Source organism: Schistocerca piceifrons, chromosome 5, assembly GCF_021461385.2.
Source record: "Schistocerca piceifrons isolate TAMUIC-IGC-003096 chromosome 5, iqSchPice1.1, whole genome shotgun sequence".
In the NCBI taxonomy this organism is placed as follows: domain Eukaryota; kingdom Metazoa; phylum Arthropoda; class Insecta; order Orthoptera; family Acrididae; genus Schistocerca; species Schistocerca piceifrons.
This window is the reverse complement of record NC_060142.1, coordinates 78,762,818-78,790,729: the sequence shown is the minus strand read 5'-3', so window position 1 is coordinate 78,790,729 and position 27,912 is coordinate 78,762,818. Positions and strand designations below refer to the sequence as shown.

Genomic DNA, 27,912 nt, shown 5'->3' with positions numbered 1-27,912 from the left:
AAAGCACACAGGAATTATCCCTGCAGTCTGACTTATAGATGACTCTTAAGTGGATTTATCAAAGTAGCAAAATGCTTTAATATACTGATAAACCATCACAGCAAGCCAATTATTGCTTTTTGTGATTTTTTTGTAATCTTCTTATAGACTATTGACAGAGAAAGGAAGTGTGGACCAAAGTAACGCTAATGCGTTCTGTTTGGCTGTATAATAGCAGATGTGATATTTGTGGCCAATTGACGAAGCCATTGAAATTGTCCATGTGAAATCATTTTTGCCATAGGTACTGAATGATTATTTGTATGCTGTAAGACCATTGTGTGAAGCTGATAACTAAATATCTTCAGGGACTTACAAATATTTACAGTCTCATACTGATATATTTAATCCTAACAGCAATAATTAGGATAGATACTACTCATCACATGGAAGAGGCACTGGTACTCAGGCCTAGTTCTTTTGAAAAGACCTTTAGGCAGCTTATGTCTATATGTGGTGAGTAGCAGTCTGTCCCAATTCATGTTGTTATTCCATTCTGGACTTTCTATTTAATTCTAATGGTATATGTGGTTAATAATAAAAGTGAATTTAGGATGAACTGCGAAATTCATAACCAAAATATTTTAATTCCTACTTGGGCTGTTTGTACTGGTGTAAGAATCTACAGCAGGTAGCCGGAATACATCCGGCAAGAAATCAGAAATCCACAGACCTTATGAAAACAAATGAAAGATTGCCTTATTAGCCACTCTTACTAATTATCAAAATTTTACAGGTACCATTAATATTCATATTCAGCAGGTTTTAACTTTACCAGTTTATAGAAAGCTAATAGCCATCTGGGTAAAGTCCTTAAACGCTTAGTATGAAGGACTAGATAAAAATAGCTGTTGAGTTGTGGCCTATTGGTGGCTTTGTTCAAAGTGGCTGCTTTCCTCCTAACATATATATAGCACTGTAAAAATAATTCTCAGAGTTATCAGTGTAGGTAGATTAGTTAGTTAATTTCTTGTTGTTATATTACAGAACTTGCCTGTAATAGCTTCTTGTGCCTGTTAATGTGTAACCTGACATGCATTCAACACTGCTGAAGGCTCCCTTCCATGGTAAAATTCACAGGACATAATGTGAATGAATCATATCATCATCATCATCATCATCATCATCACTCACTCACTCACTCACTCACTCACTCACTCACTCACTCACTCACTCACTCACTCACTCTCTCTCTCTCTCTCTCTCTCTCTCTCTCTCGTGTGTGTGTGTGTGTGTGTGTGTGTGTGTGTGTGTGTGTGTGTGTGTGTGTGTGTGTGTTGCCACCTCCTTCAGAACCACTACATCGATTTCAATCAAACTTGGTATGCATACTACTTACTGTACTTATTGTCTGGGAAGAAGCACTGTGGGGGTAAGAACCATCCCCAATTAGGGTCGGGGTGAAAATGGGGTGAAACAGGATATACAGGGTGGTCGGATATTCCCATTATAAACTTCTAGGACATGTAGAGGGTAGTAAGTACAGAACATTTTGAATACGAACCCATGTCCAGAATCTTATCGTTTCCATTCTACGACAGTTTCAATTCAGATGTGTACCTCATCAAACTCTGCTTAGACCAAGAGAAATGTCTCAGAGTTCCCTGTCCTGGTCTACTACTTGTAGGGTTGCATGAAGAGCCTAATTTATGAGACACCTGTACAGACAGAGGAAGATCTGCTGGTATGAGTTCTGGCTGCTGCACAAGACATTGAAGAGATATAAGGTGGGATGGAGAGAGAGTACCAGAACGTGCTTTGGAGGTACAACGTGTGTAACAACGTTGGTGGTTGCCACATCGAGCCACTGTTGTAATGCATCGGTACGTTCCGGCTGGTGCCGTAGATGCTGGGTTCTTGTTGTCGACTAATGTAAACCGTACGGTGTAAGCTGTAACGCAAATGTTTAAGTAATAACGGAATGAGTCGGTATTATTTTCAAATGGATTGCAACAATTGTACTGGGTCACACCTAAGTACATTCCTCACATATCTACATCTACATCCACATCCATACTCCGCAAGCCACCTGACGGTGTGTGGCGGAGGGTACCCTGAGTACCTCTATCGGTTCTCCCTTCTATTCCAGTCTCGTATTGTTCATGGAAAGAAGGATTGTTGGTATGCTTTTGTGTGGGCTCTAATCTCTCTGATTTTATCCTCACGGTCTCTTCGCGAGACATACGTAGGAGGGAGCAATATACTGCTTGACTCCTCGGTGAAGGTATGTTCTCGAAACTTCAACAAAATCCCGAACCGAGCTACTGAGCGTCTCTCCTGCAGAGTCTTCCACTGGAGGTTATCTATCATCTCCGTAACGCTTTCTCGATTACGAAATGATCCTGTAAAGAAGTGCGCTGCTATCCGTTGGATCTTCTCTATCTCTTCTATCAACCCTATCTGGTACGGACCCCACACTGCTGAGCAGTATTCAAGCAGTGGGCGAACAAGTGTACTGTAACCTACTTCCTTTGTTTTCGGATTGCATTTCCTTAGGATTCTTCCAATGAATCTCAGCCTGGCATCTGCTTTACCGACGATCAACTTTATATGATCACTCCATTTTAAATCACTCCTAATGCGTACTCCCAGATAATTTATGGAATTAACTGCTTCCAGTTGCTGACCTGCTATATTGTAGCTAAATGATAAGGGATCTATCTATCTATGTATTCGCAGCACATTACACTTGTCTACATTGAGATTCAATTGCCATTCCCTGCACCATGCGTCAATTCACTGCAGATCCTCCTGCATTTCAGTACAATTTTCCATTGTTACAACCTCTCGATGCACCACAGCATCATCTGCAAAAAGCCTCAGTGAACTTCCGATGTCATCCACCCGGTCATTTATGTATATTGTGAACAGCAACGGTCCCATGACACTCCCCTGTGGCACACCTGAAATCACACTTACTTCGGAAGACTTCTCTCCATTGAGAATGACATGCTGCGTTCTGTTATCTAGGAACTCTTCAATCCAATCACACAATTGATAGTCCATATGCTCTTACTTTGTTCATTAAACGACTGTGGGGAAACTGTATCGAACGCCTTGCGGAAGTCAAGAAAAACGGCATCTACCTGTGAACCCGTGTGTATGGCCCTCTGAGTCTCGTGGACGAATAGCGCGAGCTGGGTTCCACACGACTGTCTTTTTCGAAACCCATGCCGATTCCTACAGAGTAGATTTTTAATCTCCAGAAAAGTCATTATACTCTAACATAATACGTGATCCAAAATTCTACAACTGATCGACGTTAGAGATATAGGTCTATAGTTCTGCACATCTGTTCGACGTCCCTTCTTGAAAACGGGGATGACCTGTGCCCTTTTCCAATCTTTTGGAATGCTACGCTCTTCTAGAGACCTACGGTACACTGCTGCAAGAAGGGGGCAAGCTCCTTCGTGTACTCTGTGTAAAATCGAACTGATATCCCCTCAGGTCCAGCAGCCTTTCCTCTTTTGAGCGATTGTAATTGTTTCTCTATCCCTCTGTCGTCTATTTCGGTAACTACCATTTTGTCATCTGTGTGACAATCTAGAGAAGGAGCTACAGTGCAGTCTTCCTCTGTGAAACAGCTTTGGAAAAAGACATTTAGTATTTCGGCCTTTAGTCTGTCATCCTCTGTTTCAGTACAATTTTGGTCACAGAATGTCTGGACATTTTGTTTTGATCCACCTACCGCTTTGACATAAGACCAAAATTTCTTGGGATTTTCTGTCAAGGTGTGGATGAGATAATCATTCGCACAGAAACTGTCGTAGAACGGAAACAATACTATATTCCGGACATGGGTTCCTATTCAGAATGTTATGAGGGGATCTGAATATTTGCAAATGACTGATCTTCTCAACAGATCTAAAAAAGTTTGCTAGATTCAGCTGACTTCTCTGATCATTCTTACTGCACATAGAAGTCATTTCTGAATAAACCAGAATGTAATAAGGCACATTTGTTAATCATTATCAAGTGAACTACTGTTTGTCTTGTTCATTCACATTGTTATGGCATTTCGCATGTCATTTGTTTATTGACGCAACAAAAAGTGAAAGGTAATCAATCTCTTCATCCTATATGTATTGTACCAAGGAATAATCCTCAGAAGGATACAAAAGGCAAATCCTGGGAAGCCCGACGTTAAGTGAGATAGAATAACCCAAGAGTTAAAAACTGAGGAGAAGCTGAAGGGGAGTGAGGGAGAAATGTGGGTGAGCTGCTCTGCCTAGAATGCAGTTGGAGCTTCCTAGAGCATCGTATGCAGTGGGAGATGCACTACATCCCATGAGCACCACCTCACCATCCATTATCCCAAGACAACAAATAGCACAGACAAGATGATAAAATTTTAGGAAAAATAAAACATTAAATAAAAATGGCAAACATAAAATACCAAGGTAAATAAGATGGGAAGGTTAGGGGACGGGCCAGGCCAGGCCACCGAGCAATGGCCACCATGTTTCCCTGGGCCAGAGCAGGCAAGGGGTACCCCACCCCTCCAATCCCTCAGGTGGCCAATGAAGTCAAAGTGCCCCACCTCACAGTGATGAGTAGGAAGTACTTTATGGATGAAACTTAAAACAAGATCAGTCACTTTGGTGTCATCTGATAGTCCCACAGTAGTGGGTCAGGAAGGTTAGAGGATCACCACAAAGCAGCCAAACATGTTTCAGGTGAAATTCTCACTCTGCAGTGGAGTGTGCACGGATATGAAACTTTCTGGCAGATTAAAACTATGTGCCTGACCGAGACTAACTTGGGACACCCAAGTTTGGGGCTTCATCCAGCCACAGTTTTGATCTGACAAGAAGTTTCGTGTTCAGAAAATCTACACCAAACTAGGCACCAGTATCATTCAATACACCCAGTCCTTCAAAGTAATTATGTATTCATGGTCTGTACTGACTTAGACGATGCAAAGATTACAAACAAGTGTCAGTGTCTACGAAGTCAGTGGTTTGATTGTTGGTATCACGAAACTATGGATTTAATGTAAATGTTAATCTACAAACTGACTCAGAGAAAGAGAGTAAGTGTAATCAGTAAAACAACAAATCTAGAAATAAATAAGCACTCTTTACTCAGCTTACAACATACAAAAACATGAACTCAAGATTGAGGTGAATCAGGAGATACATCATCAATACTGATATCAATCACAGATAATTCATTAGAAATATCACATTCAAACTCAGCTGCATCTGGTTCTTTTACATCATGTGCAGCAGTCGTGGGTGAGCCATCACTTAAGCATTCTGTCTCCATTTTTACACTGCAAAATAATTTCATCATTATTAACAAGTAATAACAGCTAACACAATACAAACTATTAAAATTCATTACGAGTTAAATATCAAAAAACACACAGACACACATACAAATTTTCAACTTTGTCCTATCTGATGTAACACAAGCAAATTGATGCTTCATGAACCAAGTATCTGGTGAGGCATGTAACTGGATGAGGTAGAGAACAACAGTTTTCATTGTATTTCATCTGTACTTTTATGTGGGACTGTAGATGAGTGATTACTGATCAGTTGCCAAAACAGGATAAGATTAACAACCAGAGTAGGTTCCCACACCCAAACTTCAAGTTTACCAAATTGCCGACTGCTTTGCTTAAAGAAAATTATAGCCATGAGAATTAGAAAAAAAAGAAAGAAAGAGGGATGCACCTAGGTGTTACAAGGAATAAAATGACATGCCAAAACAAAGCAAAAGGAATTGCAGAGAAGAAATCAAAGAACACAGTTTAATGCATCACCTATAACTGAAATTATAAAACCATAATGATGAGCTGTTGGCTTTAAATTGCTAAGAAATAAGGGGTAAACAAACATGTTGAGGAATATACATTACAAAGAGCAAGTAAAAACTGTACAAAAATATTATAAATAATTGTTGTAGGCTAGAAAAATTTACTTTATTGCAACGTAAGAACTAAACTGTAGCTCATACAACTCCATTCAATAGAATATTCAACAACAGAATAAAACATATATAAAACAAAGAGAAAACATAAGTCAGCAACTGCACTAAATGTCATCTCTAATATTAGTAATTACTTGCATGTAGCATTACACTTAACTCTCCCTTAGTGTTAATGATATTATTCTGTTTAATCAGACATGTCGTCCAGACCAGGTAACAACGAGTCTTGCACAGGTTGCTGACAGTACTTTAGAGGCAGCCTTCAACGTCCATGGCAGCTGATCTGTTATGGAGGCATAGCGGATGGACTATTAGTCGAGTTTGTGTCATCTGTAGACAAGTCTGAACTAGTATAGGGTACATGGGAAGTTAGTTTGAGCCTGTTGATGGTGACAGTGGTTGGCATACCCATCACATCGACTTTGAGAATGTCTTGTCCTCTGTACTTATGTCATGGTAACATCCAGTGCAGGGTGGCTGCAGCGGCTTGCATACTGCGTAAAGCTTTTTTTTTTAGAGTACAAAACTGCTATGGTCATTAAAACCCATCCTGTGACTTAAGAAACAGTAAAAAACCGAAATTGAAAACCAGCAGCAAGGGGAACAAAGTCATAAAATTGGAGAAACTAAAAGCAGAAGGAAGGCTTAAAAATCCACTACAGAAAGGAGTTGGTAGTCCCCAAAAAAAGCTTCAAATGACTGACGTCATTTCACTGGCACTAATAAACTGGAGAATGCGGTCGGCTGAGCGTGTGTCATCTGCTAAAATCTATGATATATCAGGCGATAGCTGTAGACGGGAGCGTAATGGATTAAAATAGGGGCACTCAATTAAAAGGTGTCTTACCGGCCACAGCTGAGAGCAGTGGGGACAGAATGGGGGAGGATCGCCGCTTAAAAGATGTCGATGGCTAAAAAGACAGTGCCCTATCCGGAGTCTAGTTAAAATTACCTCCTCCCGACAACGCGTTCGGGAGGAAGAGGTCCAGGCACAAGGAAGAGGTTTCACGTCCCGCAATTTATTATGGGGGAAGTGTTGACCAATGCGCGTGCCATAAATGAACAACATGTCGACATAAAACGCTCCGTAGATCGGCGAAGGGAATCGATTGAATAGCTGGTCGAAGAAGAGAGACTGCAGCCTTGGCTGCAATATTGGCCGCCTCATTTCCACAGATACCAACGTGTCTCAGGAGCCAGAGGAACGCCACCGAGACGCCCCCCAGGTGGAGCAAGCGCAGACAGTCCTGAATCCGGTGGACCAGAGGGTGCACAGGGTAAAGAGCTTGGAGACTAAGGAGAGAGCTGAGAGAATCTGAGCAGATTACGTACTGTATCCGCTGATGGCGGCGGGTGTAGTGGACAGCCTGAAGAACAGCGTAAAGCTCCGCAGTATAAACCGAACACTGGTTGGGAAGCCGAAAGTGATTTGGGGTGTCGCCAACAATATAGGCACTCCCTACACCTAACGATGTTTTCGAGCCGTCGGTGTAAATAAATGTGGCGTCCGTCATTTGTGCACATAGAGCAGCAAATGCCCGACGATAAACAAGTGAAGGGGTACCATCCTTGGGAAATCGACAAAGGTCACGGAGCAGGCAGATCCGGGGACGGAGCCAAGGCGGTGCTGTACCCCAAGTTGTCAAGAAGGTTTTAGGAAAGCGGAAGGAAAGAGAATGGAGCAGTTGACGGAAGCGGACTCCCGGTGGTAGTAGGGAGGAGGGACGGCCTGCAAACCCTACATCAAAGGAGCCCTCGAAAAAAAGGTCATGGGCTGGATTAGCAGGCATGGAAGACAGATGGCTAGCATAACAACTCAGAAGGACTGCTCGCCGATTGGACAGCGGAGGTTCAGCAGTCTAAGCATAAAGGCTTTCCACAGGGCTGGTGTAAAAAGCTCCAGACACTAAACGTAATCCACGGTGGTGGATAGAGTCGAGACGCCGAAGAATAGACGGCTGAGCAGAAGAGTAGACTATGCTTCCATAATCCAATTTCGAGCGCACTAAGGCACGATAGAGGCAGAGAAGGACCACTCTGTCCGCTCCCCAGGAGGTACCATTCAGGACACGGAGGGTGTTGAGGGATCGCAGACAGCGAGCCGAAAGATAGGAAACGTGGGAGGACCAGCACAGTTTTCTGTCAAACATAAGACCCAAGAATTTAGCGACATCTGAAAACGGAAGGTTGACAGGACCTAGATGTAAGGAGGGAGGAAGAAACTCCTTACGTCGCCAAAAATTAACACAAACGGTCTTACTGGGAGAAAAACGGAAGCCGGTTTCGATGCTCCAAGAGTGTAGGCGATCGAGACATCCTTGAAGACGTCGTTCAAGAAGGCTGGTCCGTTGAGAGCTGTAGTAGATCGCAAAATCGTCCACAAAGAGGGAGCCCGAGACATCAGGAAGGAGACAATCCATAATTGGATTGATGGCAATGGCAAACAGTACAACACTCAGCACGGAGCCCTGGGGTACCCCGTTTTCTTGGGAGAAAGTACGGGAGAGAGTAGCGTTCACCCGCACTCTAAATGTGCGCTCTGCCATAAATCCGCGAAGAAAAAGGGGCAGCCGACCTCGAAAGCCCCAAGAGAACAGTGTGCGGAGGATGCCTGTCCTCCAACAGGTATCGTATGCTCTCTCCAGATCAAAAAATATTGCTACTGTTTGGCGTTTCCGGAGAAAATTGTTCATGATATAAGTGGAGAGAGCAACAAGATGGTCAACTGCAGAACGATGCTTTCGGAAACCGCATTGAGCAGGTGTTAAAAGACTGAGGGACTCCAGCCACCAGGCTAAACGGTAATTCACCATACGCTCCAAAACCTTAGAGACACTACTCGTGAGAGAAATGGGGCGATAGCTAGAGGGGAGATGTTTGTCCTTTCCAGGTTTCGGAACGGGAACGACGATAGCTTCTCGCCATCGTCTGGGAAAAGTACTGTCGGTCCAAATTCGATTATAAAGGCGAAGGAGGTAACGCAGACTATGGGTTGATAAATGCAGCAACATTTGGATGTGGATACCATTCGGTCCTGGGGCGGAGGAGCGAGAAGAAGAGAGTGCATGTTGGAGTTCCCGCATGGAGAAAACAGTATTGTAGCTTTTGCGATTTTGAGAGGAGAAAGCAAGATGTCGCACTTCCGCTGCACGTTTCTTCGGGATAAACGCTGGCGGGTAATTTGAAGAGCTCGAAATCTCAGCAAAGTGCTGACCCAATGAGTTAGAAATTGCGACGGGGTCCACTAATGTATCATGCGCGACAGTGAGCCCAGAGACTGGGGAGAAACTAGGCGCGCCTGAGAACCGTCGAAGCCGACTCCAAACTTCCGAGGAGGGAGTGAAGGTGTTAAATGAGCTAATGAAGAATTTCCAGCTTGCCTTCTTGCTATCGCGGATGGCGCGACGCCATCGCACACGGAACTGATTATAGCGGGTACAGTTGGCCAAAGTAGGATGGTGGCGGAAAATGCGAAGAGCACATCGCTGCTCACGTAATGCGTCACGGCATGCCTCGTTCCACCAAGGAACTGGGGGGCGCTGGGGCAATTCGGAGGTGCGTGGTATTGAACGTTCCGCAGCTGTAAGAATAACGTCAGTAATATGTGTGACCTCATCGTCGACGCTGGGAAAGCGACGGTCATCGAATGTCGCTAGAGACGAAAAAAGTGTCCAATCGGCTTGGGCAAACTTCCAGCGTCGTGGCCGCATATATGGCAGTTGAGGCTGCAGTCTAAGGACACATGGAAAGTGGTCACTCTAGTGTGTATCATCAAGGGCAAACCATTCGGAGCGCCGAGCTAGCGGAATAGTACCGACCGCAAGGTCTAAATGAGATAAATTTGTCGTGGAGGCAGACAAAAATGTGGGGACCCCAGTGTTGAGGCAAACTAGATCCGCTTGATGGAAGACGTCTAGCAATAGTGAGCCACGTGGACACGGATGTGGAGATCCCCAAAGCGGGTGGTGGGCATTGAAGTCCCCAACCAGCAAATAGGGGGGTGGAAGCTGACCAAGAAGATGAAGGAGATCAGCTCGTGCCATTGGTGTGGACGATGGAATGTATACAGTACAAAGAGAGAACGTGTATCCAGAAATGGAAAGACGGACGGCGACAGCTTGGAAGGAAGTGTTTAAGTGGATTGGGTGATAAAGGAGAGTATCATGGAGAAGAATCATGAGTCCTCCATGGGCTGGAGTGCCTTCAACACAGGGGAGATCATATCGGACGGACTGGAAATGAGGAAGAACAAAGCGGTCATGGGGACGCAGCTTTGTTTCCTGAAGACAGAAGATGACCGGCGAGTAGGATCGTAATAGGATCGACAATTCATCCTGATTGGCTCGAATGCTGCGGATATTCCAATGGATAATGGACACAGAGTGAACAGAAAATGGAGGAATGTGACCAAGGTTGCTGTCAACTCAATGACTGCTCAGAGCTTGCGACCGACAGCATGGAATGGCATTCAGCCGAAGGCAGAAGATCCTGATCCATAGGTTGTTCAGGAGCAGCTCCTGACACCAGCGATCGGCCGGTTGATCGGCCGCCAACAGTGCGCCTCGGCGACACAGAAGACGGCCGAGGGCGATTTCCGCCACGTGGTGCTGTAGATGGGACACGCCTTGGCGGAGAAGGAGAGGAACTGGGTTTCTTTGTAGCCTTCTTGGAAATATGATGTTTAGATGAAGGAGGAACCGATGGTTGTGAAGTTGGGGTGTCTGACTTTTGGGCTCGAGATTTAGCAGAACCTGATGAAGGGTGAGCCATAGAGTGGGCAGGCGAAAGTGGTGAGGTTGAACGGGCGATCTTTGCACTGGCCGATCTGACGACCGTGGTACTAAAGGTGAGGTCGCAAGTCTGCGTGGCTGCCTCCTTTGTTGGCCGAGGAGAGGCAAGGACAGTGCTGTATTTTCCTGTCTGAGGCACGGTGGGCTGTCGACTGGCGAATAATTTTTGAGCAGCGAAGGTCGACACCTTTTCCTTCACTCTTATTTCCTGGATGAGCTTTTCGTCCTTAAAAACGGGGCAATCTCGAGAGGAAGCAGCGTGGTCACCCATACAGTTGATGCACCGAGGGGATGGAGGTGGACAAGCACCCTCATGGGCATCCTTGCCACACGTAACACATTTGGCCAGATTGGAACAGGACTGGCTGGTGTGATTGAACCGCTGACACCGATAGCAACGCGTAGGGTTTGGGACGTAAGGGCGAACGGAAATTATCTCATAGCCTGCTTTGATTTTCGATGGGAGTTGAACTTTGTCAAATGTCAAGAAGACAGTGCAGGTTGGAATGAGGTTCGTGTCAACCCTTTTCATAACTCTATGAACAGCCGTTACGCCCTGGTCAGACAGGTAGTACTGAATTTCTTCGTCAGACAATCCATCGAGGGAGCGTGTATAAACGACTCCACGCGAGGAATTTAAAGTGTGGTGCGGTTCAACCCGGACAGGGAAGGTGTGGAGCAGTGAAGTACGCAGCAATTTTTGTGCCTGGAGGGCACTGACTGTTTCTAACAACAAGGTGCCATTCCGTAATCTGGAACAAGACTTTACAGGACCTGCAATTGCATCGACACCATTCTGAATAATGAAAGGGTTGACCGTGGAGAAGTCATGACCTGCGTCAGACCAAGAAACAACAAGGAACTGTGGCAACAATGGAAGAACTAACTGTGGCTGAGACTCAGTGAACTTACGTTTGTGAGCAGACATAGTGGAAGGTGAGGAAACCATTGCCGAAGAATCCCCCATGATTACCGGCGTCTCCGATGGCGCGCTCCTCCCTTGTGGCGGCCCTCTCTGAGGGCACTCCCGCTTTAGGTGATTGTTGACACCTCAGGTCACACCTCCCAACAAACGGACGGAGGGACCAATCGGCACTTTCAGAAGGTAGCAGCTCGGGTAATCACCCCTCCCTGGGCCTGGCCGTTACCAGGGAGTACGTACGTGTCCTACCTGTCTACCCGGGGTGGGGAATTACGTGTTATCCCGTCACCGGCTACGCACAAAAATGCGTGGGTCGGCCTTCAGACATGCACAGGGAGGAAGAAAGAGAAAGGGAAAGGAAAGAAGAGAGGTCTCAAACGCCGCAGTGGAGAAAAGGCTAAAGAGAAGAGGTAAGGAAAAGAGAAGGACAAAGGAAGGATGAAGACATACAAGCAAGGAAGGCGAAGAATGTGGTACATTTACGAGCGTCCGTCTCCGGATGTAGGCACAAACCATACTCCCAGAGGGGGAGAAAGGAAAGGAAAGAGCCAGAGGTGAGGGAGGGGGGGGGGCGAAGATGGGGGATGGGGAAGGGTGCGGAAAGGGAAGGTATGCAGCCCGGAAAGGAAGGAAGGCCACATTAGCTCGGGGTCCCGTGCTCGCTACACACGTATCCACAAAAGAGTTGTGGACCCCCTGGGGGGTGCAGCATGTGTGTCATCTGCCTGAGGATGCAGGCAAACTATTGTGATGCACATGAACAGATACATCTCTACTATATGACCCACGGTTTGCACAGTGCATCTAGATCCCCAGTGCACACTGTCTGTATCCTCTGTGCATCAGGTGGCAGAAGTGAGAGTGCCAGAACACCACAGAGAGGATGGAAGTATCTTTGGTACGATGTCCCTCATTTCAGGGCATGATGAAAGATAATCAAAGTTATGACAAAGATAGTGATTCATTCGTTCCAGTCCCTGGTGGTATTGGATGACAAGAGGGGCACTTCCTTGTGGTTGGACCTTGGGATGGATGTAAGAATCAGGTGTGTATGAGGATATGGCATAGGAGATCTGTTTGTGTATTACATCTGGAGGGTATGCCTGCCTGTGAGGCATTTATGAAGCCTTTCAGTGTACTGGATATGAGAGTTCTCATCCCTGCATTTGCATCTGCCACAGGGGCCAGGCTACATGGAAGGGATTTTTGATGTGGAATGGTTGGCAGCTGTCAAAGAGCAGGTACTGCTGGTGATTGGTGAGTTTGATGTGGACTGAGGCGTGGATGGAGTATTCTTAGATGAGTAGATCAACACCTTGGAAGGTGGTACAGTGGGTGGAGGAGGACCATGTAAAGTGGATAGGAGAGAAGGGGTTGAGATTGTGGAAGAATGAGGATAAGGTGACCTGGTTTTAGTTCCAGATTATAAAGATGTCAGACCAGAGCAGAGGTTTGGGGTTTTGGGAAGCTAGGAATGCTTCATCTAGGTGGCCCATGAAGAGGCTGGCATAGGAGGGTGCCATAGCTGTGCCTTGAATTTGTATCTATGCCTCCCCTTCTTCCCTTCAAAGGTGAAGTAGTTATGGGTTAGGATGTATGTGACCAGGTGTACAAGGAATGAGGTGGTGGGTTTGGAATCTGCAGGGCTTCGGCAGAGGTAGCATTCAATTATGACAAGGCCATGGGCATGGGCATGAGCATGGCCGATGTTTGTGTATAAGAAGGTTGCGTCAACAGTAATGAGAGAGAGCTGGTGCAGGAAGTGGTTGGTTCTAGATAACTAGTTGCAGATGTTGGGCAGTAAGGGCTAAGATTGTTTTTGTAGGGTAACTGTAACTGGCCACAATGTGGCACCCAGGATTGTTAGGTTTTTGGATTTTTGGGAGCATGTAGAAGGTGGGAGTGCAGGCTGTTGTTGGGGTAATCGAGAAATGGATTCAGGGGAGAGGTTCTGGGAATGGCCCATGAATTTCAGCAGAGATTGGAGGTTCTGTTGAACTTCTAGGATGGGGTCACTTTGGCACAGCTTGTAGGTGGAGGCGTCTGACAACTGGCGCAGGCCTTCTACCAGTTATTAACTCCCGTTCATCACAGTAGTCGTGCAACCTTCATCTGCCTGGAGGATGATCAGGTCAGGATCTGTTTTTACATCATATAGGGCAGTCTTTTCTTCTACTGAAAGGTTGTTCTTAGGGAGGGACCTGGTGAAGGATGGTGAGGCCAGGTTGGAAGTTTGGAATTCCTGGAAGGTGACCGGAGGATGGTTTAGCACGAGTTTGGGAGGGTCAGGTTGGATGATGGTACAAATTATGACAGGCAGGGTTTGATGTTAGGACTGGATTGGCTTTGGTTTGGTTGGTGGCAAAGAAGTGTTTACAGTGTAGGTGAGTGAGAGAAGGAGAGTAGGTCCTTCACAAGTTCAACGTGGTTAAACCTGGGAGTAGGGCTGAAGGTGAGCCATTGGATAGGACAAACTTCTGTGGGGATGAAGACTTTTACGGCAAGGTTAACAACAGTGTTCTGGGAATCTATTGGTTCTGGATTTTGTGCAGTCTTGGTATAGGGTTTTGGAGAATGTGGTAGATAAAAAAGGTCAGTCAGAGAAGGTCTGAGTGCTATGAGAGGATGATGAGGAGGAACACTGTGAGTACAGTTGAGTTGAATAGTGGTGTCCCAAGACGAGAGTAGGATTTCAGCAGGCTGGATAACTTGTGGAGGTGGTGTCTGGAATGTTTTTCTAGGTGTTGGATTTTAATTTGGGTGATGACATTTAGACAGTGGGGATTGAATTGAACACTACCTCTCCCAATGTCCTGCAGATTCCAAATCCACCAATTTATTCCTTGTTCACCAGACCAACTACAGCCTAAACCATGAACTACTTCACCTTTGAAGGGAAGATATACAAACAAATTCGTGACACAGTCATGGGCACCCACAGTGCACCCTCCTATGCCAACCTCCTCATGGGCCACCTAGAGGAAACATTCTTAGCTTCCCAGAAACCCAAACCCATTTTCTGGTTTAGATTTATTGATGACATCTTTATAATCAGGAACTAAGGCCAGGACACCTTATCCTCATTCCTCCACAATCTCAACCCGTTCTCTCCCATCCACTTTACCCGGTCCTCCTCCACACACTGTACCCCCTTCCAAGATGTTGATCTCCTCATCTAAGATGATTCCATCCATATCTTGGTCCGCATCAAACCCACTAATCACCAACAGTACCTGCACTTTGACAGCTGACATGCATTCCACACCAAAACTCTTTCCCACATAACCTGGCCACCCATGGCAGGTGTATCTGCAGTGATGAGAACTCTCTTCTCCAATATGCTGAAGTCTTCATAAATGCCTTCACAGGCAGGCAATACCCTCCAGACATAATACACTAACAGATCTCCCATGCCATATCCTCACACCTGATCCTCACATCCATCCCAAAAACCAACCACAAGGAAGTGCCCCTCTTGTCACTCAATACCACCAGGGACTGGAACGAATGAATCATTTCCTTCATCAGGACTTTGATTATCTTTCATCATGCCCTGAAATGAGGGACATCCTACCAAAGATACTTCCATCCTCTCCCAAAGTGGTATTCTGGCACTCTCCCAACCTCCACAAAATCCTAGTCCATCCCTATGCCACTTTCACCCAAAATCCCCTACCACAGGGATCATACCCTTGTGGAAGACCTAGATGCAAGACCTGCCCAATCCACCCGTCCAGCACCACACACTCCAGTCCCATCACAGGCTTATCCTACACCATCAGAGGCCTGGCAAACTGTGAAAGTAGCCACGTTATATACCAAGTCTGCTGCAACCACTGCACAGCATTTTACATTGGTATGACGACCAACCAGCTGTCAACTACAATGAATAGCCACCTCAAAATGTTGCCAAAAACAAGGGGACTGAAGCTTCTTGGGGGCTGAGGATTTTGATGGAGAGGTTAACAACAGTGTTCTGGGACTGTTTCATTTCTGGAGTGTTGGTAGGGGAGAAGCTTCAGTCCTATCCAAAGGCCTCACATTCAGTCCTACTCCCCAGCTATAACCATATTGGACTTGAGAAGGGCCTACTATCCTCCCACTCCCTACAGTGAAAACACTCCTTTGACACCAACCCCTCCAACCAAAGCCAATCCAATCCTAGAATCAGTCCCGGCCTGTACCAATTCATAATATCATCCAACCGTGACCCTCCCACACTCCCCTGGTCACCTTCCAGCAATTCCAACCTCGCCTTGCTATCCTTCCCCAGGTCCCTCCCTAAAAACAACAACCTTTCATCAGAAGGAAGGACTGCCCTACACGATCTAAAAATGGATCCGGATCTGATCATTCTCCTGGCAGAGAAAGGTTCCACCACTGTTGTAGTGAATGGGAGTGACTACCTGGCAGAGGGCCTACGTCAGTTGTCTGACACCACCCCCTACAAGCTCCGCCAAAGAGACCCCATCCCACAAGTCCAACAGAACCTCTGATCTCTGCTGAAATCCTTAGGACCTTCCCAGAACTTCTCCCCTGAATCCATTTCCTGAGTCAATCCAACAACAGCCTGCGCACCCACCTTCTACATGCTCCCCAAAATTCACAAATCTAAATAGCCGGGATGCCCCATTGTGGCTGCCTACAGTGCTCCCACTGAAAGAGTCTCAGTCCTTGCTGACCAACATCTGCAACTAATTATCCAATACCTAGCCTCCCACATTAAAGATACCAACTTCTTCCTGCACCGGCACTCTACCATGCCCACACCCTTACCTCCCAGGTCACCACTTGTCACTGTTGATGCAACCTCCTTATACACAAACATCCCTCACGTTAATGGCCTTGCGCAACTGAACACTACCCCCTCCCAAGGCCATGCAGATTCCAAACCCACTACCTCATGCCTTGTACAACTGACCAACTACATCCTAGCCCATAACTACTTCACCTTTGAAGAAGGGTATACAAAAGAATTCGTGGCACAGCCATGGCACCCTCCTATTCCAACCTCATCATGGGCCAGCTAGAGAAATCATTCTTAGCTTCCCAAACCCCTTGTCTGGTCCAGGTTAATTGAGGACATTTTTATAATCTGAACACAAGGCTGGGACATCTTATTCTCATTCCTCCACAATCTCTATGCCTTCTCTCCCATCCACTCCACCTGGTCCTCCTCCACCCACCGTGCCATCTTCCTAAATGTTGATCTCCTCCTCTCAGATAGCTACATCCATACCCCAGTTCACAGGAAACCCATCAGTCACCAACAGTACATTCACTTTCACAGCTGCCAACCATTCCACACCAAAAATCCCAACCATATAGCCCCCATTGGCAGATGCATCTGCAGTGTTGAGAACTCCCTCACCCAGCATGCCGAAGGCCTCATAAAGGCCTTCACAGACAGGCAATAGCCTTCAAACCTAACACACAAACAGATCTCCTGTGCAGTAGCTCCATGCACACCTCAGCATCACATCCATCCCAAGAACTAACCCAAAAAGAAACCCCCCTTGTTACCCAGTGCCACCCAGGACTGGAACTATTGAACCACATCCTTTGTCAGGGCTTTATCTGTCGTCATGCCCTGACATGAGGGACATCCTACCCAATATATTTCCATCCCCTCCCAACGTGGTGTTCCACTGCCCACCCAACCTCCACAACAACCTTGTCCGTCCCTGTGTCACTTCCACCCCCTAACCTCTGCCACAGGGACCATACTCTTGTGGAAGACCCAAGTGCAAGACCTACCCAGTCTGCCTACCCAGCACACTTACCCTACATCACTGCAATCCCATCACAGGCTTCTTCTACACCATCAGAGGACTAGCAACCTGTGAAAGCAGCCATGTTATATACCAGGTCTGCTGCAACCACTCCACAGCATTTTACATTGGTATGACAATCAAACTGCTGTCAACTAGAATGAATGTCCACTGCCAAACTGTTGCCAAAAACAAGATGGACCACCAATTGGCACACCATGCAGCAGACCACAACATAGGAGTTTCAATGGCTGCTTCACAAACTGTGCCATCTGGATACTCTACACTACCACCAGTTTTTCTGAGCTGCGCAGAAGGGAGCTATCCTTACAGCACTTCCTTCACTCCTGTAACCTCCCTGGCTTAAACCTAAGGTAACCCACTATCCCCCCACCCCCATCCAATGGTGTGTGTGTGTGTGTGTGTGTGTGTGTGTGTGTGTGTGTGTGTGTGTGTGTGTGTATAAGTATTTGTTTTGTACACTATCCCCCGTGACAGTATGCCCTCCTCCTACCCCATTCACGACAGCTAGTTATGTGCTGCTATCTCATGTCCGAGTCTGTGAAATCGCATGCCTAGCCATCTGCCACCCGCCCCCTCTACCTGGAACCCTAGCTAGCCCACAGATGGCTCCCCACTCTCCCAAGAGCTGCTAGACACTTCCCCCCAACCCCCTCCCTGCATTCCTCCCTTACTTCACTCCAACATGCACCCCCACATCACCCCAGTACACTCCCTGTGGCCCAGGAAAGAGTTGACAGAGCACAATGTAGGGAGATAGGCGTGTGTGAGTGGTTCTGATGGTTTATTTGGCTGAAAGCTTTGTTTGTCAGTCTTGTTGTTGTACCTATCTGGTACATCATCATCTCTGCTATATGGTGCATAGCAACTATCCTTTTCATAATATTGCCATTATTCCATTCTGGATTTTCCATTGTTTAAAAATGGTACTCACTTGCATGTAGCATTACTGCACACAACACTACCTTTCAGTATCAAAAGCAAGAGAGGAAAGTCAGGGAAGACTTATCTATTTATCTGCTAACTCATTATCCATCATTGCCCATTTACTAATTTCTCCCAGCCTTCAGTAGAATCTAAATAATGGAAGAAACAAGGTAACTAATCACCAGAGACAGGATTATATGCATTTGCATGTTGCTAATGCATTTGCAAATTTGGCTCCTCTTCACCAATTATTGCATATTTTAACTAAAAACTAGTGACAATGCATATTTTTGCTCTATGTTTACAATATTTTAAAAATTTAGATGGGTGGTCTCTAGCTCGATGTCACTCAGATTGACCGCGACCTAGAACTGCGTGCAATTGCTAACCGAGATGCCACTGGCTAGCGAAATCATTACAGAAGAGGAACAGGAACAGGCAGGCAGAGTCAATGCTCCTGCACCCGCATCCCTGGTTAATCCCCTCCACTGTCACACCATAAGCATCGGCAACAATTAAACTACACTAGTTTTTAGTCACATGTCCATTGTTTCAGTTTAGCTTTCAATTTATTTGTCCACAGCTGAACGTGTTTACGATGTGTAGTGTGCGCCATGCCATCCAAAAAAAAGAAACATCGTACGTGGTTAGCTGACCATCCTGCAACATTTACATGCCAAGGAATTGTTTTATAGTGTCGAGTTTGTGAGAAACATTTTGTGCAAAAAAAATGTTTCAAATAGACTATGACAACAACTTCTGGCAACAGCAAGTTGCAGTAGAGGGATCTGTCCAAAGGTAATCAAAAGATTGGTTTAACATGGATTTATGTGAAGCATTCATTGCAAGCAATATTCCTCTTTACAAACTTACAAACCCTATCCTCAAAGGCTTCCTGCACAAATATTGCTTAAAGCAAAATATACCAGATGAATCAACATTACGTAAAAATTACACACCGACAATTTACGTAAATGTTCTGGAAGAAATGTGCAATGAACTGAAGGACAGCATTATATGGATTTCAATTGACAAAACTACAGACACTTGTGGCTGTTACATTGCAAACTTAATTTTCGGTGTTTTAAAAGAAAAGCCACCTCCTTCCTATTTAGCGGCCTGCAAAAAACCTGAAAAAGTAAATCATTCTACGATCACCAGATTTGTGAATGAAGGCATTAGAAAAATATTTCCAGAATCTTCTGCAGGTGAAAGCGTGTTTGTGTTTATTTCAGATGCTGCTCCCTATATGATCAAAGCATGAAAAGCCCTCCCAGTATTTTATCCCAATCTGATTCATGTGACGTGCTTTGCTCATGGAGTACATCACCTTGCTGAAGAAGTATGTTCCATGTTTGTGAATGTAAATACACTGATTTCATCCACAAAGAAAGTGCATCTAAAGGCTCCCACTCACATCAAGAACTACAAAGAAGAACTACCAAATGTGCCTTTAGCTCCTGAACCAGTGGTAATTCATTGCGTAACACGGGCCAAAGCTGTGTTGTTTCACAATGAACATTTCGAGGCCATTAGAGGGGTAGTAAACGACTTTGATAGTGCAGAGGCTTTGGCAGTTTGTCAGTGCAAGGAAGCTTTTAATGGTTCCAGTATTAAAAAATACATTGCTGTGAGTAACACTCATTTTTCCCATATACCTGCAAGTATTAAAAAGCTTGAAACTCAAGGTTTGACTTTGAATGAATCTATTAAGTTAATGAATAAAATTAATCTAGTGACCTCTTCATTTACGGAGGTATTCTCAAGAAAACTTAGAGAAAAGTTTGGAAATATTTTAAACAATAACTTACACTTTGAACCCCTGTGCCACGTTGATAGTTTTATTAATGTGACAGCTGAAATTTTACCAGAAACAATTAGTGCCAAGATAGCACTCAAATTCAAATACTGTCCAGTTACCTCAGTTGATGTAGAATGGTCCTTTTCTGCTTATAAAAATGTTTTGAGTGATCAAAGACACAATCTTACTACCGAATATTCGGGACAGTACTTGGTGGTTTATGATTAAAATAGTAGAAAAAATGTAAAATAAATTGTAAATGATGCTTTGATATAGTAGTATTAATTGAAAGTTAATGCTGTTCAAAGAATTCATGATTGTATGTTGTTTTTTAAATAACATATTACGGAGTTTTTGAGCATGCCCCTCTGCATGCAATGTATCTCGAAGTTGGTCCTGTACATATTGATTGTTTTGCTGCGATTCACTCACAACGCATCTGCTTGTTACCAGCAACAATAGCAAAGGAGAAACAATTCTTGAAACCCAGTATGCATCCCCATTTTGCAAATTTTTAGAAAATAATCTGAGAAAGGCCCCTTTCTAACCTCTTCCAGAAAGTATTCAGAAAATGATATCAGCGTTGTAAATGTACCAATTTTTTGTTTGGCTGGCCCTCTTCCTCATAACTGATATGTGCAGGTTCGGCTTGGACATAAAATGCACATAGTAACCACCATGTTTTTTTATTATTTGATCATGCATATTACGACACTTTTCATGCATTTTTTTAAATTTTTCTTGCATATTTGCAGGAATATTTTAAGGTTTTTATGATGCATATAATCCAGTCTCTATTGATCACCATGTAAAATGTTTTTGATGGTATTGAGCCACAGGCCAGCAATATTTTTTGAATGAATAAACTGCCATTTGACTGTATTACAGTATCTTTTGTACTATCTAGATTTTGGCTTTTATGGCATTATCAAATATAATGCTAAAAGATATTGGGCCATTAACATGTCAGATCTGTTAAGTCTTGTTTACCTGCTTTGGTTCCTTTTTCCTCATGCCTGTACCTACAGGTGTCGGCCTTGTATTGCCTCAGAGGTGTAGGCAACAGTCTGAGCTGCCACCTCAATTACAACAATGAGGACGACATTAGGAAGGTCACAGGGAATGTCCCATCCACTACTGTGAAAATTACGCTGGTCATTGTGTAGACTGGTAATCACCAGGAGAATCCTCTGTGATCAAAGCATTATTCAACCTACCAATTTCAAATGTCTGCCTTGGGCCTTTTTTTTAAAAAAAAGAGGAAATTTGTCCAAAAGACAGATATGCAGAATAAATATAATTAGCTGAATAAACTATGAACAAAACAAAATATTGCAACTTGGGGAAAGTCATGGATATTAAAAGAATAGCAATTTTCTATCTCTTGTCGAAACATCATCAGAAGGCTCATTAATGAAGAGGATGAACTAAGGACAAACTGGATTTGGGTAGATGTGCTGAGCTTATCAGAAAATGACATCGAACTCACTGATGCTGAACAGATTCGTCTTGATGGATACAAGGTAATATCATATTGCAGTAGAACCTGTTAACTGGAGAATCACCCTTTCTCCAGACTTTAGTGTTACATTTCAGTCAGACAGTAATGGCAGATTATGCTCAATATCCAGCAATATAAACTCAATTTCGGATATATTATAATTTTAACTTCCCATGCAGCAGGATGATTTGAAAATGGATCAGGTAACCTGAAACTAATCATTTAAAAAAAAACCTGAATCTTGCAACTTTGGTAGTTTTTATATCAAAACTGAAAACAAGTTGCATTTTGAGGACCAGCTGTGAATTATTTGCCTCATTCAAGTTCTGATCGAGGACACAGGGCACAAAGCCATTGGCAATCTGTTTTAAGGCTTCCAGTAATTCACATGTAAAAAAACCAAGAATCAATGGTTTATCTCAGCAAAATGGTCAAATTTAACAATAAGATATGCTGGCCTATTAAGAAAAAAGATATTGTAACACAGAAGCATAAGCAATGACTTGATAATGGTTTATAGAGAGAAAATATGATAGTTATATATCAGCATCTGACTTTTGCCAAGAGGTTGTTACCGCTCTACCCTCATCCTAACAGGACCGCCTCACAGGGATCCAACTGCAGCATTGATGGGGCTCAGAATCCAACTGAAGTCATCCTCGCCACTGGGTGCCTGCCAGTATCAGATACTATCAATAGGACCGGGGTTTGTACAACTGTGGCAAGCTGCCAGCCCGCTCCACACTCACCACGGCCGTGTCAGTCTGCCACACCAGCTCATGATGAAGTTTGACTGCTGGCCAGAAATGTTTAGCAAACAAGGCCAAGCTGCACGTGGGCTGTGCTGAATGTAGCAGCTGCAGGCATCTTCGAGGCAACGCTTCACTGTGGACGTCCATGAAATAATGTGCACCTTCGACCATTCGCCCGATGTGGGCTTGAGTTACAGATACAAACTGTTGGAAAGTAATACAGAAAGTCTACTGTTATTGAGCAACTTTTGACTCACCCTGACCCACTGTCATCAATCAGGTCATATACACAACCTCTACAGAATCTCAAGACTTTGCAGGTGACCTCAGCAAGATGTGCAGTAAACTGTTTCACCCAAAATCCTTATTGCTTCCTTCTGTTGAATGGATACTTTATTTACTTGAGGTGCACTGCCCAAGTACATAATTTTGTAAGACAATACAAAGTGAAAATAAACAAGCCAGCATAGTGAGATATACAGAGCAATTTTGCTGAATGGTGACTAACTGCAGGAGACCATCCCTGAGAGGATAAGCAAAAAAGGTCATATGGACATACAGCTGTAAATGAGTTTCAAAGAAGGTACACGTATTTGAAGGTCAAGATGAGAGGTACTGAACACTTTAGAATCTGATCCTGTTATCAGCAGGAGGCAGGTGATCCGCCTGCATGGACTAAACCAGATGACCCTGTGGAACATTCTCCACGACAACTGCACAATCTATACCACTTACAATGTGTGAAGGCCTTTTACTTAAGGACTGTCTTCCACAGTGATAAGTTTTGATGCAGTTTGTCACACACACCACTATGGTGCAAGGATGTCTGCATCCATTCTATACACAGATGAGGCTGCATTTATGAGAAGCAGTATCTTCACAACACCCATCTGTGGGCAATGAAAAGTGTCCATTGTATGGTGACAGTAACCATCAGCACTGATTCAGCCTCTGTGTTTGGGAAGGTATTATTGTTTTAATTTCACCTTCAAGTGGGTGAACGTCTCTTGTAATGAATTTCCAGCCATATGTCCACATGACCTTTTTTGTTCCTTATCCTCTGAGATTGTTTCCTGCAGTGTGTTCCCATTTAGCAAAATCACCCGGTATTTCTAAGAGCAAAATAAGTGAACTGAGGTTCCTGAGTCTTTTTCTTTGTGTTGACTGCACCTTATGAGGGAAAATCGAAAAGTAATGCACAATAATTTTATTACCAAAAAGTTCATTAGGCAAAGAAGAAGAACCCCTTATATCTTTTACCTACTTTTCTACATGCTCACCCATGTTCTCAACACATTTCTCCCTTCATGGTACCAGTTTCAATATGCTCTATTTGCAGAAGTGCGTGTGGTTGTAGTACAGTCATCTGCAGACTGCTGATTTCCCTTCTGCATCTCTTGCAAAGCATTGGCCCATCATGACCAAACAGATAAAAGTCCAGTGGTGCAAGGTCCAGACTTTAGGGTGGATGCTGGGGCACAGCAGCAGCAGCAGCAGCAGCAGCAGCCAACAACACAGGGTAATAGAAGTCTGACACCATCAGCATTTATGTAGTGTCGTTTGTCACAAAGGACACGACGCAACTTAAACTTTTAATGTAGGCTGCAGCATTAACAGTGGTCCTGTGTTCTGCAAAGTCCATCAATAACACACCATGCATATCCCAGAGCAATGTCACAAGCACTTTCCCAGCGGACTGAGTTACTCTGAATTTTTTCCGTACTGGGGAGCCAGCATGTTTTCACTCCATAGATGACTGTTCAGTTTCTCACACGTAGTAGTATGCCCATGACTCATCACCAGTGACAACTCCTTTCAGAAATTCATGCCCTTCTGTGGTGTAATGTGTTAAGTGATCCAAGGTTGTAATCATTTGCTGGCCATTGTGGTTCTCTGTCAGGTTCTTAGGCACCCAGCAAGCACTAGCTTTACGAAATGTCAACTTGTCATGAACGTATTGTACTCCACAGAACATAAAATGTTGAACTGCTTTCCGATAAGGTTTGCTGGTCATTCAAATTTGTGCCTCAATGGGTTCGACATTCTGTGGGGTTGCAGTTGTTACCGGCTACCCGCAGCATGCCGAATCACTAAGGTTCACATGGCCTTTTGGGAGAATGCATGCCACCTGGAGGTACTGCTATGGCCCATACAGTTGTCCCCATACAGGCCACGCAAGTCCCAGTGAATTTCACTCACTTTATGCCCTTTGGTACACGAGTGTCAAACTACACTTTGCTGTTCTTCATGAGTTAACGACAGTAACACGTGTATCATTTCTGTTTTGTTGTTAGGCTTCTCTTGCTAGAGAGCAGAAACTTTTTTTGAAACTGCATATTAAGTGGTGTAAAATGTCTGGGCATTTGTAAGTTGGGAAAAATGACCAGGATAAATGCCTGGGCAAATGCCCAAAATTCAGGATTGCCCAAGGATTTGTGCATCATCATAAAGATTAATTGATAAGCAGCAGTTCTAAGAATAATTTTAAGCTTTTATTTTGTATTTGAAAGGTTTTTGCAACACTGCTTCTTTAGTGATTCGGTAAAAAAGTTGAAAAAGCTGCTTGAGAGGTAGGGGAGAGTTATTAGGGGAAATAAATTGGACGGTAAACATAAATATTTACACTTATAATGAGGCAGGTTCTTGCAGTAATGCATAATAAAAAGAAAAAATGACAAGTTTAAAAGTAATTTTTGAAATAAATTATGGTTTATACTAAGTAGCTAGCCTGTAGGTAGTATTTTTACTTATATTACACTACTGCAAAAAAAAAAAAAAAATGTTGGTATCAATTCTGTGGGTACTTGAAACACTTTGATATGCTTTTCCATTTTGTTGGACTGTGACAGTTTTATTTCTTGAAACAATATTTACAAGATACGCCATTCTCTTTTAAATTGAAAAATTCCAAACAGGTCCTTTTTTCTTAACCATACTGCAACTGTTCAATAGCCTACTGTCTCTGACGGTCAGACCAGTGTTGCCAATGCCAAAAAACTAAACAACACACAGAAAGCATGAATTATGTGGAATTATCAGCCACTCACTCAAAATTTCATCTACCTATTTGTAATAATAGCAATAGCACTAATATTTAGTTAGAATAACTGGAACTAGAGTAAAAAAAAGTTTATCCATAATGATTTTAGCTAGGGCTGTGCCACATTCAGATTCCCCAATTCCAGGAATCACAGATTCTCTAGGAACCAACTAGTATCAGAATCAAATGATTCCAGCATATTGGGAACCGATTCTTTGTTATTATATCTTTTATGTTAGTGTTCTCATTTTATCTTCACAACAGTGCAGTCACACAAAGCTAAATAAAGGAAGGAGTAGAATAGAAAACTACAGTCTGTCTCAAATGTCACTACAGCTGTCAATAAACCATTGTATACACAACAATGCTGTTGTTTTGTTTTCACCTCGCAGATGTTTTTCACAGAGAAGGTGTATTTATGGCTTATCTGCTTATGATTAGAATACTACTATGGAATCTGAATTTGCAATAACAATAAATAAGGCTCAAGATCAGAGGGCGAGGATGGGGGGGCGAGCGAGAGAGAGAGAGAGAGAGAGAGAGAGAGAGAGAGAGAGAGAGAGAGAGAGGGGGGGGGGGGGGGGAGGAAGTGATGAACAGAGAGAGGGGGAGGAAGTGATGGACAGGAAGGGTACGAAGGAGAAGATGGATAGAGAAAGGGAGGAGGAGAGAGGGGAGTGGAGGATGAGATGTACAAAGCGACAATGAGAGGTGGGGAGGTGATGGATAGAGAGAGGGTAGGATGATGATATGGACAAAGAGAGAGAGGAAGGCACAATGCCCAGACCAGAAGAGGGAAGAGGAGGAGATTAGGACATATATCCAAATTCCATACATATTTAGTAATTATGAAGCACTGCTGGGTTCATTGGTATGCTATAAAAACTTACATTTTGTTTCTGCTCCTATTACGGTGCCTTTGATGCTGCCGCTGCTTGTTTCGTTTAGCTATTGCTGACTTTTGTACATAAACAGCCACACTCTCATAGTCAGAAGGACGTTCCTCAAGGTATCGTGGGTGAACATCCACACCCAAGACTTCAGGTATCATGTGGGGCTTTAGCCAACCAACAAGTGGTGTTGAACCTGCAGTATAGTGACTTTCACTGTGATAAAACAGGAGACCATCTAAGGAACCACCAGGCAGTTCTACACCACTCAAAATATCTCCAACTGCATCCATAGTGCAACGCCTGTAAGGCAGAGGCAAGAAAGGAAATGGGTTCTCTGCAGATTTTTCAGTTGCCTCAGAAGTTTCTTGTTGGAACTTTGTTTCCATCCAATAGCTGCGGAACTCTGTCTGCAAGAAGGGATTCAAATTTAACAATACTGAAATGGCGCACACAAGAATTTTAACAATTACTTACAGAAAAGTTTTATGAGAGAGGAGATATACAGAGTGAGGGGGAAGGAGGAGATAGAGAGTGGGAGATATGTCTTATATGTGAAAGTGGAATTGGAATGAATCAATAAAGTGATATCAATAATCACGTTTACAACAACATATTATTCTGAAACATCAGGTATGCCAAGCTTCTGATGCTTTAGAATTGCCCCCAGCAGTTGACAATGTCAAACATATACAAGGTGTCCGAAAAGACTTTCCCTGATTACGTAAATTGATAAGTCAGGCTAGAAGTAGGATACAAATATGAAACTTGTGTCACATTATTTACAACTATCAAAGTTTTTTTTCTGTTTTAGGTTCGTAGTACACTTCCAGACAACATTTGGAAGGAATCCACCTGATGTCAAGAGCATTAAAGCCTGGTATGAGAAGTTCAAGAACACAGGATTGGTTGCTGACCTTCTGAGGTCTGGTCGACCAAGAACCTCAGCAGACAGGGTGGAAGCTGTAAGGCAGTCTTTTCCGCGAAGTCCGAAGAAATTGGTGCACAGGGCCTCATGTGAATTACAGATGCCAAAAAGCTCTCTACATGACATTTTACACAAACGTTTATTGTTTCGTGCATACAAAGTGCAAATCGTTCAGGCATTGTTGCCCAATGACAGTACATGTCTATATGACTTTGCGGTCGAAATGCTATCACATATTGAGGATGATGATGGTTATCTCAGACGAATTGCCTTTTCCTATGAAGTGACCTTTTTTGTCAGTGGAGTAGTGAATCAGCATAATATGCGCATTTGGGGTTCACAACCCCCCCAGCGAGGTCATGGAGTGCACCCGAGGCAGTCCAAAGGTGAATGTTTGGTGCGCGCTGTTGCACAATCGAATTATCGGGCCATTTTTCTTCGCTGAGGCTACCATCACATTTGCAGTGTATCTGGACATGTTGCAACTGTATGCTGTTCCTCAGCTGCTTCAGTATCACCCCGATGTCTTGTTTCAGCAAGACGGTGCACCGCCTCATTGGGGTTTGGACATCCGTGCCTATCTCGATATGACC

General features: G+C 44.0%; 1 protein-coding gene across 3 annotated transcripts in view; it reads right to left on the bottom strand.

Annotated features, from left to right (window-relative positions):
- Nucleotides 1-5,097: 5,097 nt before the first annotated feature.
- Nucleotides 5,098-27,912, bottom strand: part of LOC124798261 (snurportin-1) — an 81,361-nt gene continuing 58,546 nt past the window's right edge. For all 3 annotated transcript variants that reach the window (XM_047261582.1, XM_047261583.1, XM_047261584.1), the window contains 2 exons: nucleotides 26,392-26,801; nucleotides 5,098-5,314 (listed from right to left, as the gene is read on the bottom strand). In XM_047261582.1, coding sequence (XP_047117538.1) covers nucleotides 5,152-5,314; nucleotides 26,392-26,801 — 573 coding nt within the window. In that variant the 3' untranslated portion in view covers nucleotides 5,098-5,151. The remainder of the gene's footprint in view (nucleotides 5,315-26,391; nucleotides 26,802-27,912) is intronic.